This window comes from Malania oleifera, chromosome 9 (genome assembly GCF_029873635.1).
Source record: "Malania oleifera isolate guangnan ecotype guangnan chromosome 9, ASM2987363v1, whole genome shotgun sequence".
In the NCBI taxonomy this organism is placed as follows: domain Eukaryota; kingdom Viridiplantae; phylum Streptophyta; class Magnoliopsida; order Santalales; family Ximeniaceae; genus Malania; species Malania oleifera.
This window is the reverse complement of record NC_080425.1, coordinates 82,223,430-82,237,289: the sequence shown is the minus strand read 5'-3', so window position 1 is coordinate 82,237,289 and position 13,860 is coordinate 82,223,430. Positions and strand designations below refer to the sequence as shown.

General features: G+C 34.0%; 1 protein-coding gene across 1 annotated transcript; it reads right to left on the bottom strand.

Moving 5' to 3' along the window:
• Positions 1–8,595: 8,595 nt before the first annotated feature.
• Positions 8,596–10,484, bottom strand: LOC131164037 (inorganic pyrophosphatase 1-like). The gene is made up of 4 exons (XM_058120956.1): positions 10,111–10,484; positions 9,873–9,994; positions 9,569–9,770; positions 8,596–9,160 (listed from the first exon to the last, which is right to left on the bottom strand). Exons 1-4 carry the CDS (start codon positions 10,246–10,248, stop codon positions 8,795–8,797), a joined length of 828 nt encoding a protein of 275 aa, XP_057976939.1. The 5' UTR covers positions 10,249–10,484; the 3' UTR covers positions 8,596–8,794.
• Positions 10,485–13,860: the final 3,376 nt, after the last annotated feature.

Sequence of the window (13,860 nt, the reverse complement as noted above, 5' to 3'; positions counted from 1 at the left end):
GGTTTTTGAATTTTAATTTTGTATATATATATATTAAAAATTGTACATAATATTATATTATATTTGTTTTTTCAAATTGATAGAATTTTAAATTCAAAGTTTAAATTTGTAAGGATAATTTGGGTCCCAAACTAGTGGGTGCTTGAATTTTAATGCCTTTTTAATATAATCAATTATCTTTAAAATAACTATATAAAACAAAATAATAAGTTGAAATTATTTTAACACACTATCTCAAGTAACAATATATTATCTTAAAGAAAAAATCCTAACCCTCAAAACTTGAACTCTATTATTATCCATTACTTATTAATAGCTATAAAATATTGTATCAATATATAATTTTAAATTTTAAAAAAAAAATAACATTATTTCAATTCAGTAGTATAATATGACTTACAAGTAATCAACTAAAACTTGTGATTGACAATGGTTATTTGTTAAATACCTGAATCATAATAGAGTTTGAGTGAAAAGAAGATTATAGAATGGATAACAATTTAATATGCTTAAGTTTCATTAACTAGTTGCTAAATTACTACACAAGTGCAACAAGGTTCAAACAAGAAGGACGAAAGAGTATAATATAACATGTGCAACTATGACAAGACATATTACTGTTGTGTCGGACACGTACCCAACTTATGTCAAATACCAATATTATAGTTAATGCTATTGAATATATAAAATACTAAAGTAATGCAGAAACTAATAAGAAAAGACAGTAAAAATAAATAAATAAATAAGACAAGAATTTAACGAGGTTCGGTACACAATTACTTGGGCGCCGACAATCAATCCACTATTTCTTGACAAAGTACAACTTTGAGTTGTGTTTTACAAATGAAGAGTTGAACTCTTTATATAACTTCAACCTCAACTCCAAAAAAAAAATTATAAATGTTGATTGAAATATGATTTTGCGAAAATTATTACAGAATGGTTATTTGATTATTACGATTGACCAAAGGGTGCACCAACTTTCAAGTAATTATTGAATTAGTCAATATAATTGAAAGAATGGTAGTAAGATTGAGATGGATGCCCAAAGGTCACAAACCAATCGAACTTTAAAAAGGTTATCAATTATGCCTAGTTGGTTGAAAATCACCAGTAAATGTAAATGTTAGTATTAAGTTGATCTAAAGATTGAACACAATTTACTAATGGAAATATTTTACTCAAAGCATTATTGTTGTGATTATTTTTCAACTAGAAAATAATATTAAATCAACACTTCCTCAACTAGAAAATGCAAAGGAATACTTTAAGGCTGTGGATGATCGGTTCCGTTCAGCTGACAAGTCCCTTTCAGGGAGGTTAATGACTGAACTTACCCCAATAAATTTGATGGTAGCCAAGAAATGAACGAACATGTCCTTGATATGACTAATCTAGCTGGTAGACTTAAAGATCCATTAAAGGTAGCAGGTACATCTTATGGTAATGAGACTTGCAAGAAGGAATATAATGGACCAAAGTGTTATTTCTGTCATGGCTATGGGCATTTAAAGAAAAGCTGCTTGAAATGTAAAGTTTGGCTTGAAAAGAAAGATAAGCTTTTAGCTTATGTTTGTTTCGAATCTAACATAACACAAGTTCCTTCTTACACATGGTGGATTGACTCTGGTTATACTATTCATGTTTTAAATTCGATGCAGGGATACCTTACAATCTAGAATATAAAGGATAATGACCACTTTATAGTCTTGGGAAATGGAAATCATGTACCAGTTGTTGGTGTTGGAACCTTTCGGTTGTATTTAGAGTCATGCCATTGTTTAGACCTGTATAATACATTATATGTTCCAACTATTTTTAGGAACTTAATTTCCATGTCCAGACTAGATAATGATGGTTATGGTTTGTACTTTGAACATAAAGGTTTTCGTCTAATGAAAAGTGGCTTGTATGTTAGTTCTCTTATTTTATCTTAGGGGTTGTATAAATTTAATCTTAATAAAAAGTTTGATGAAACACTTCTCACCCTACATTATAATGTTGGAACTAAAGGTAGTAGAGTTAATGAAAATTCCTCTTTCTTGTGACATAAAATACTAGGTCATATATCCAAAGAAAGAATGGAAAGATTACTAAAAGATGAGATTTTATCAATTCTTGATTGTACAGATTTCGATGTATGTATTAATTGCATTAAAGGAAAGCAAACCAAACATATAAAGAAAGGAGTCACAAGAAGTGGGAGTCTTCTAGAGATTTTTCATACTGATATATGTGGACCTTTTGACTCACCATCTTTTGGTGGAGAAAAGTATTTTATTACCTTTATTGATGATTTTTCACGTTATGGTTATATCTATTTGTTGCATGAAAAGTCTCAAGTGATAGATGCCTTAAAAACATATATTGCTAAAGTTAAGCGAAAATTAGATAGAAAGGTGAAGATCATTCGATCTGATAGAGGTGGTGAGTATTATGCTAGGTATGATAGTGTTAGACAATGTCCAGGACTGTTGACTTTTTTATCAAATCCCTGTTTTGATTATGACAAACCACGGTATCTCATCTGTGAGCTTTGAGTATTTGAGCATGTTTATGTTTTAGCTAGCATAGATGATGATACAATGTGGAAGCCGTAAGAGCACCTAAACGAGCATATCCCTGTGTATTCCATGGAATTGCAAAGGAGCCGCGCATGAATATCGATGTATATTTCAAGTTGTATTATATTTTTATATTTATCATTTTGGGTCTGTAATCTTATATGATCTGTAATAATTAATGCATTGTATGCATGATAGGACTGATAAGCTCAAATGACCATAGGGATTCGAATGATCTTAGGGCACCCTTCGGTCGACCGACGCCAGATTTTTTGGGTTATCTCTCAAAAACCCTATACCGACGCCAAATTTGTTTCAATCTTCTCTTCGACGTTCCCAACCCTCTTATATTCCAAAACATAACTTTGTCAATCACAAGTTCAATTTTTGGGGCACTGCCTTAGCCCTCTTAGACTTTCTCACTTTCCCATCTTCTTTATTTCTTCCTTTCGATACACCCATTAGCACATTACCTAGATCAGAGCAATATTCTTTTTGAGTATCAATGCAAACCTCCATATCTCCCTCAAACACATCATAATTATCCTTACACACCACACCCTTCTCTTCCCCTCTCTCTCATCCACCTCCTCCACCAGAACCTCCTCCCCATCCTTATCATTTTCAACTTCTCCGCCCCCTCTCCCGGTTCATCAAAAACTCTAATTTCCTAGGCAGTCATAGAACAACCACCCAGTTCTACCTGCACCTCTAAATCCCCTACCTTATAATCTTGAAAACATGCGGCTTTCTCTCCACTATTCTTTTCTTCCAAGTTCACTTCATCCTCTTTATGTGTACCCGCATTACTAATCTTATTCACAACTTCTTTATTTTTCTCATTCACATTCAAAGGATCACTTACATCTTCATTCTTTTTCCCCTCCACCCTCTAATCCTGAATCCGCAAAATAGGACCTTCCTCTTCTACTATCACATTTTCTTTTCTACTTACTTCTTTCCAAACCATCTCATCTCCCTCCTTCTTCATACCTACCTTCCTTTTATCCTTAGGCTTTACTCCAAAACAGCATACCACATCAGTGTGACCTTGCCTACAACATTTATTACAATAGAAACCCCTCTTCTCGTATATTACCATTTGCCAACTCTGCTTTTGTCCTACCACCGACGGAAAACCCTCCACAAGATCCTTCTGCAAATCCACTTCAACACACAATATTGCACTAGTGGCTCGTGTCCTATGTAATGTGGTATTATCTGTACCCAAAAATCTACCAAATCTAGTGGCAAAAATCTGTAAACAGTCCAGTCTATATAAATATGAATGCAAACCTAGTAAGAAAATCCACTATGGTGCGATCGATGGCTCCTTGTTGACATCAAAATTCACGGATGAGTTAAATAGTCGAAATTGGCACGCTGCCACCCATCTTCCTTCTCGTGCCTATACATGAATGTAGTCCTTTTCATTTACCAAATGCAACAAAACATGATAGTTTTCAATAAAACTTATCATTGGAACTTCAGAAATACCCCAATATTGGGTAATATGCCTCCAAAGGACATCAATAAACGGTCTTCCAGAAAAAAAATTTAAGCACTAACGTAAACTTCAAATCCTCGACAGCCTTTTCCATCTTCACATCTAAGAAAACAAAACCTAATTCTATATTAATCAGTTCCGACTTCCTCAAAGGGATTTTTAATTTCGAAGATGGAATTGGCCTATTCAATGCTTCCGCAAACGATTTTCCTCCAGAGAAACCTTCCCCCTTTCTGACCATATCATCCCCCGAACCACTCCCCACAACCCATGAATCACCATCGGCACCTCCCCTCAACCCTATGGTAACAGCTACCGGAGGCGACGCGGCCATGGCTAGCGGCTACCTATTTTCCATATTGTTAAAAAACCAAACTTTTATGGAGAGAGTAAATGAACCTGAATTGCGTGGCGATTGAAAACTCCTTGGCGAGTGGTATCCCCCAAGATTCCAGGTGGTTCACTATAAAGAAGACATCGTTGGCTACGTCGTCGTCATCACCGTGAAACTATGTCGATGTTGCAGGTTCGCCATCACAGCTTTGTCGTCGTCGTTACCATCGTAGGTTTGCTATCGTAGCTTCGTCATCCCCGGCGCTAGTTCCCTAACCCTCCTTCTCGAAAGAAGAAACTCAAGAGCTTCCCGTCGGTTCATAGTAACGAAGACGTCATTGGGCTACGTCGTCGTCGCCATCGTAGGTTCGCTTATCTTTGTCGTCGCCATCACAGTCCCCTCTTCGTCTAATACCCTAACCCTCCTTTGCGAGAGCTTCCCGGTGGCAAGTAACAAAGATGCTTTTGAGAGAGCTTCTCAGCAGTTCATAGAGATGTCATTAGTTGCGCTACATCGTCTTCCCCATCACCATCGCAGATTTGTCGTCATTTTCGCTGTCACCATCACCGTCGCAGCTTTTTCGTAGTCGCTGTCATTGCAGGTCGTCGTCGCGGCTTTGTTGTCACCGACGCTGGTCAGAGAGGGGCTTCGGGTCAACCCTTCAACGAAGAATAGCCTGCTTCAACAGAGGAGATGCTTCCAGTCTCGTCACTGAGCAGGCCTGATATGTCCAGCGAACAAGACTGGGATGCTTCACGGCTGGGAGAGTGGTTCGACCAGGGTCGCCCTATATACCTTCTGTTGTTAGTAATTGTTGTATATAAGTTTCATTGGATGATTTACACTGTGATTAAATCTATTTTGCTACATGAGCTATGTCTATAGGGCATCGACACACACACACACACACACACACACACACACACTCTCTCTCTCTCTCTCTCTCTCTCTCTCTCTCTCTCTCTCTCTCTCTCTCTCTCCCTCTCTCTAGAAGCTTCTAGAAATTCTCTCTCGGTCTCATAAGAAAATTCTATCTCACTTTAGAAAGCTCTTCTCTTCTCTCCTTCATGGAAGCTTCTATTTCTCTCCTTTTAGGAAGCTTCTCCTTTCTTTAGAATTTAGATAATTCTCTACCCCTCTCTAGAACTTTCTTCTTTAGAATTCTCTCCACATTTATTTACAAACACCAGCTGAAGTTGTGTAGAAATTTCTATTTTGAAAACCACTTTCAAACCTATGTGAGGAGCTCAAGGCACCAATGTTGGACAAGCACAAGAAAATTGTGTATTGTGTGCAAGAAGAGAGCAAGTGTAGGCAACAAAAATTTTGTGTGTTATATGCGGGCTACAAGGAAGTGCTCTATAAGCGAGAGTGGTAAGAATGTTGAGTGTCATTTTGTTATTATAAGGTATACTTGATTGTGTGTGAGTGTGTGTGTGTGTGTGTGTGTGTATGTGTGTGTCAATTCTTATCCAAGTAGTAAGATGTTGAGCACCTATATATTCTATTTCTTAAAGTCAATAAGAGTTGGTGTTTTATTGTGGTTACTACCCCCAACTTTTAACAAGCAAAGGTAGTCCTTATTGTAGTCATGGAACCCTTAGAGTTATATTGTCAAAGCATGCACTGCTTTGCCTCTCTACAAGTAGTTTTCCAAGCAATTTAAACATGAAAGAATACCATAAGTAAGGTTGTGATATGATTAACAAAGGATTTAGTAAGACAGTACTAATTAAACGTTGTCCAAGTTTGAAATAAAAACATACCACACAACTCGATCTTAAAGTAATATAAATAAGAGATGAGTATATACTTATAATCATGTCTTACATGTCGAGTTTTACTATTGTTAGTATGTATTCTAAACATTTGACAATGGTACAATGCAAAATTAAGGCATTTAACAATGGAACAATGCAAAATTTTCTTTCATGATCTTTGAAAAATGATACCTCCGATTCCAAAATTTGTAAGAAAAAAAAAGAGACAAAAGCTTCTCCATCTTCAAAATGGTTAATTTTAATATGTGGGTGAAGGGCATGGACCCTCCATGAGTGCTTCCTAAAATGGCAAGCACTCTAGTTTAAATGAGTTGAGGCATCTAATTCATGACATCTTTAAAGATTATGAGAATGTGATGCCCATAACTTATCATTTCCATATTATGTTGAGCATAAAAATCTAATATGGCGAAGTGAAATGTTCATATTCTTGGGAATAAAAAGATTCCATAAAACATAGATTATTCCCACCTTCTCCATGTGTAAGTAACATTCTTACTTTTTTAATTGAATTGTCCTTATTATTTTAACTTTAAGACAAAAATGTCTCTATAATATAATCGCACTCTATTAGTATATTTAAAATAATAATTTATTAATAAAATAAAAGTGAAAATATTAAATTAGTATAAATATTAATTATTTTCAATTAGAATATATATATATATATATATATATTAAATATTGGAAAAAAAAACATTAACCTCCCTTGATGTTTGATTAAAAGAAAAGGACCTTCCTTGAGGTTTCGAAAATCCCAAATCTCATGATGTCAAAATTTTCATGTTAAACCAAATATTGCCATGAGAATCATGTGTATATTCCTAAAAAAATTTTCAACATAAATGAAGCAGAAGTTCCCATGAGACAAACATTCTAACTTTAGAAGTGAGATTTAGAAACGTCATTTCATAGAAATATAATGTCAAAATCCAAATTACCCCCACGTATAAACATCTCAATTAAATTAAGATTTTTAGGGTTTAATTAGTGCACAAATGTAATAACCCAAATTAAAAAAAAAAAAAAAGAATGAGCACAACTCCTGAGGCACAAAGGAGTGAGCACGACTCGCTCATAATGGCCCATCTGATAAGCACAGCTTATGAGGCAACAAAGGAGTGAGCATGACTCGCCCATAATGTCCCATCTGATTAGCATAGCTCATGAAGCACAAAGGGATGGGCACAACTCACCCATAATGGCCCATCTGATGAGCACAACTCATGAGACGCTGAAAACTTGCTCACTTGATGAGCACAATTCATGAGGTATAGAGGAGTGAGTACGACTCACCTGTATTGGCCCATCTGATGAGTAGAGCTCGTGAGGCCATGTCGATTTGCCCACTTGATGAGCACGACTCACGAGGCATAGAGAAGTGAGCACAACTCACTTGAATGACCCATTTGGACCATTGGGCAGTTCCAAACCAGTATAACTTAGACAAAAAGCCACACGAGGATCGGTTCAAATTACTACTCTCGAATAGGAGAAATTTATTTCAAATATTCGAGAGTATTGGGGGGAGGCAACTAATACACCCAAAATTGACAAGTATGTCCATAGGGGCAGATAGTTATAAAGTTAACATTGGACAGCATTTAATGTCTCGCATAATTGCCTTCGAGTTATCCATAATTTGCGATTTGGTTACAAGAGCTACTATTGATGTTGTACATAACTGTCTTGAGTCACCCATAACCCCCTTAAGTATAATGGCGAGTCACCCATTACCCCCATAAGCATAATGACGAGTCACTCATAACCCCTCTAAGTATATTGACATGCTCATAATTTTCAAGCTGAAGGGAGCCTGCTTCACCACTATATGAAGGAATCTCAAGAGGAATTAAGCATCTCATTCTCTCTCACTCTTCGTTTACTGTTGCAATCCGAATCTCTCATTCCCTAACTTAGGCATTGGAGTGATCCTCCGAAACACACTCCGGTTTCTCCAAGCCATTCTTTTTTTATTCCTTTCAAGTGATCGCGGTCGAATGATAGTTCAACGAAAGTCATACGATTCTTGGTAGCAACAAGAAAAATTACCATAATAAAATTTAGATCATTTAGATAGCCACTTCAAATTAAACATAAAAATTATACAATTTATAATTTTAAGAGCTGCAATTCCTACAGAATTAGAGTTGTAGTGTCTATTCAAAACTCAACTATAGTTAGATCAGGTATCTCAATCTTCAAAAGAGTTGCACTCCTGTTATCCATTTCACTCAATACATTTTATAAGAAACAATTCCCATGAATTCAGATGTCTATTTAAGAATTACATTTTTGAAGAGTAATATATTAATTGCGAACTGTATATCCTAGAAATCATATTTTTAGAATTTTCAAAGATCTCTTCAATTCATATAATTGTTAAGAAGAAGAAATTTCTCATGCTTAAAAAGAAAAAACAAATTCAAAAACTAACATGCCGAAACATAAAGTAGACAAGTATGATTTGCATTTGACTTCATAGTTTTTTTCCCCTTAAGATCAAAATCTAAAACCTGAAAAAAAACAAAAAACTAAAAAACGAGAGAGATGATTTTCTATTTGTGGCATTTGCCATTGATAATTCAATTTTCAAACTTCCAGGCTATTACTGACGAACAACTCGAGGCATGGAAATTGGAACTGTCCCGAACTTCCAATCGGCGGAGATCAACTGTGGAGAAATATTACTACTACCGTTTCTGCAACTTTCTCCCACCGAAATCGTTCTGATGAGATGCATAAGAACCTGCTCGAACTCCTTCCCGTCGCTCCATTCCCGAATCTCCGCCTTCATAAGCATGGGATTTCTGCAAATGAGATGCCACAGAGGGAACTTCTTCCTGGGCATCACTGTGTCTCCTTCCCCAAGCTTCAAGCTCGGGCAGTAATCGCCGTTCCCGTCCCCAAGATAGATGAACTTTTTCCTCCCTTGTGCAGATGCGGAAGCTTGGATCCTCTCCATCACCACACCCTGTTGTGGACATATGTACCATTTAATTTATTAATTCGCAAAATGAATAAATAAAAATATTCATCATATAGAAATATTGGCGGTCATGTGTCGTGATCTTGATCTGATTAAATTTCTTCGCAGATACTATTGTAAAAGATTGAGCCGGTTCATAGAAAGTAAAAAGAAAAATGAACCATCTCCGAACTCAAGGGATCCAATTGACAGACTGATTAGAATACAAGTAATCTTCCTTCGAAATGAAATGACCCCAACTGGAAAAATTAAATCTAATCCTATTTCTTGAACATGAGGGGAATTAATTGTATGAATTGAACCTTCCTTTTTTCTGGATGATCATGAACAAGAGTAGTTTTGTGGGAAAATTCTTAGTAGTTAGTTGATGCGTTGCTTAGATGATGAATTTACCTTGCACATGTTTGGAGGGCAGAGGTAGCAGGCGTGAGGAGAAGAGGTAAAATCATGGTAAGGGAAGATCCTGAGCCTGCCTTCTTCATCAACAAAGCTGGGGTTAGTGTTGATTTCTGAGAAACAATCCATCAGCCCCAGATGCTTTAAGATCGTCTCGATGAAGAACGCATTTGCATCACTCACTATCTTCAGATCACACCTGATCTCATATATATACATAAATATCAAACAAATTGTCACTGTAACAAAATAAATTCCTCGACCCGAAAACTGAGAGACGAGGTAATCTCGCGTATTATACCCTAAAGCATGGGCGGATTGAATGGCTGGGATGATCAGGGGATGAATTGGAACCCGTTTCAGAACCTCAACAAGGTCATCAATGGTTTTCCCCTGCGAATGAAGCTCCTTCATCATCCGATCCTGCCAAACAAAAAAAATAAATAAACAGGCATACCCATCATAATTAAACAACCGCTAAAAGAAAATACAGTAGAAAGTGTATGGAAACCCATCGATGCACGCAGTTGCGCAAATACCATGAGAGAGTTCCAGGGCATGGTGGGGAGGAGTTGATTGAAGAGCTCCGTCGCACCCAACTCATCTACCACCCAGTTGTCGCTGTCGCAGTCGATGATCGTCTTGTCGAAGTCAAAAACCACCACAATCCCGGCCATTCTCCGGCGACACAAGAGAATTCCCCAGATTCCGGCTACTACCAGTCGTCGTCGACCGTCGTTGCCCCCACAACTTCATGCCTCCAAATCACGAAACATAGGAGGTACTTATTAAAGAGGGTCTCCGAGAGTGACAAGGAAGCTGAGATTACGCCATGGAAGATTACGTGCATCATATCTGTTATCCCTCTGAAGGATATGTCGATCCCGGTTTCTAGTTTCAGTTTCAGGCTGCCAGTTCAGTTGGCCGTTAAAAAAAAATACTTATAGGCCATCATGGCCGTTGATCGACGCGGATGGGAAATCGAACGGCGGTCCAGTGGTTGGCGCCATTTTTTGATGCAATTTCTTGGGAATATTATTGGGAATATTCCATAGAAATTTAATTTCAAATGCATGGAGGAATAGCTTTTGAACTCTGATTCTTTGGGCTCGGGTAGATTTAGTTTTTTAAATTAACGTTATCTTTTTAATAAAAATTTTAATAGTAAGGATGAGAAGTTTTTTTGGATAAAAATTAGGGTTATTCAAAAACATTCGAAAATTGAATTGATTCAAAAATCTGATTTGAATCAAACTGAAAATTCTATTAATCAATCTATTCACTTTGGTTTTAATTTATTTTTTTATAATTTTATTTTCTATTTGATCTTGATTTTTAATCAATTGATGATTATCTAACTTGAACCGAGGTATGTATTTATTTACCATATATATTATTTATATAATATATTGTTATAGAATAATATATAATGTATCTTAAAGTTATAAAATAAAATGTATAAGTATTTATGATAGATTTATATAAATATAGTGTAAATGTATACGAAATCAAAATTATCCAAAATATCTAATTTTTCTTCAAACCAAATTTGATGATTTGAGAATCAATTTAGTTTACATATCTAATGGGTTTGGATCAATTTTGGTCCGCAAACATACCAAATCAAAAATTTTAGTTTGATTTGGTTTTCAGATATCGATTTGGATAACTAAACCCTATACACCCCTAATGAGGAGAATATGAAGTTCAAAATATATAATTATTTTAATTTAAAATATCTATGTTAGCCTATTTATATATTCAAAATTTATAATACATTTTATATATATAGTATGCAAAAATAAAAATACATAGTTTGGAGGATATTTTATTTACTCTCACAAGTTTGTACAATATTTTATTTTACTTCGACTTTTTAGGTCAAACCTTGCACTCGTCTATTGTTAAAAAAAAAAATTGAATTGGTATTTATTAATTTTATATTTGAGGACTTGAAATTTTGACTAAAAATTTAAATTTGTATGATTTTAAAAAAACAAAATGTAATTAAAAGTGTTGAATTTTTTTTTCAAATTTCGAATAAATTCAAATTTTATAGTTTAAAATCCAAGCTCTGACCCCATACAAGTTAGAGCTTATATTATTATTATTATTATTATTATTATTATTATTATTATTATTATTATTATTATTATTATTATTTGTAAAAGTCACTAAAAAATAAATGTATTTTTTAAAAATATAAATCAGTATTTAACTAGCATCAGTATGAATTTTTTTTTTTTATATTTTATGATGAAGAAATTAAGAATGCGGCAAATTTAAAGGAACAATTTTACAGTAAAAGCATTATGATTAGAATACTCATAGTAATGATAATATAATATACACTTTTCTTCTTAAATTGAATCAAAGATGAATTGAGATGCATTGTAATTAAAGAACTTGAGTTCATTGGAGGCCTAAATTAAAAAAAAAAAATTGATATTATTTTAAGCATATTTTTTTGCACAAAAAAATAGCTTATACATTCAATTTATTGTCATAAAAAATAATCAAGTTATAATTCTTTGTAATTTTGAAAATTAGAGAAGAGTTTGGTGATTATAGTACAATGATGACATTTTTATTTTTTGGTTGAAATGAGTTTATGTAGATTTCTCAAAATTATCCTTCACTAGCATAGGGGTGTGTAACCGGTCAATTTGACTAATTTGGCTTATTAACTGAATTTTTTCGGTTAACTCCATCCCATAACTGAACCAACTGAATTAATCTTTTTTGACTGAACCGTACCCGATCGAATCGAACTGAAGTTTAAAATGACTAATTCGGCCAATTAACTCTTAATAAATAATAAAATTTAATTCACTGTATCATTTGACTTGTTTATTTTTCTAACTACTTGATTTTTAAACTTTAATTTTGACCTTTGATATGATCAAGGTTATGCTTGTTTTATGAGCAAGTTTAATTAGGTCAAACTAATCATTTTGTTGAAAGTATGAATTTCATATTTCAATTTAGAAAAGAGTACAGATTTATAAATTTAATTTAATTGTATGGGATGCTTCTTTCAAATTCCATGTTTGAATTCAAGGTATGTAATCTTATTCAAATTTGTTATGAGAATCACACAATATTAAAATATATAGACTAAGGATAGGTTTATTAGAGGGAGAAATTAAAACGTGTCATCTAAACATGAGGTTTATCGCTTTATAAGGATATAGGGAGAATTGTTACATTACAGGTCGTTCTAAATTGTTTTCTATGTAAATTGAATGTTTTCTTGAATTGAACCCATGACCAACCGAATACAAAGAAGAAACTTTATTGTTGATATACGGAAAGAGAAATTAAGAGTTCGGGAAAAAATGAATTAAGTTTATAAAAATTTGGGGGTGGGGGGGTAAGAAGAAAAAGAAAAGGGTTCCATTTGCTACAAAGCTCCCATGGGCTAGGAGGGGGGAAAATTTTAATTGATATATATATAATTGTCTAATTCATTTCCATAATAAATATATAATAATCAATGAGTTCAAATACTCAGAATCTTAATCAAGAATTTTAAATAATAAATTTTGGATAAAAGACACTAACTTTAACCTAAAATTTAGAAAAAGAATGCTGATATTCTATGAGATTTCATAACCTTGCCTCTATATTTAAAGAGATGTTAGATTTGAAGTTATATTAGATTTTGATAAAATGTAATATAAGGTTATATTAAAATTTATTTAAATTTACTTTAAGTTTAAGGTCCAAAATTCTGCTCCACTAATTTCAATCAAAAGTAAGTCATTTAATAAACCCCTCCCCTCTTTTTGTGCCTCCATCTCACATCAATAACTCGACATCTACCACCTACAGGTAGTTTTAGACAAGTTTCCATTGAAGTGGCTACTTGAATGTGCTTGTAATAATCTCGCATCAAGTATGCCAAGTTACAAACACATCCCAACCTTAGACTATGTTAGTAAAGCAAGACCCAAAAACCCTAAAAATTTTAAATCAAAAAGGTTTTTTTCCCTATTTCTATATCTAAAATAATAATTTATTAATAAAATAAAAATGAAAATATTAAATTAGTATAAATATTAATTTTTTGTATTTCCTCTTCAACGCTGTTTCAATGATTCTAAGGGCTAGATTTGGTGGTGAAGCTTGCAATTTGTCCTCCATAGCATAATTTTGCATGAGTCTTCCCTACATACCTTCTATTGTTAATAATTGTTGTAGATGATTTAAAGTATAATTTAAATCTATTTTAGTAAATTACTACATGAGCTATGTTTATAAAGCATTGACTCTCTCTCTCTCTCTCA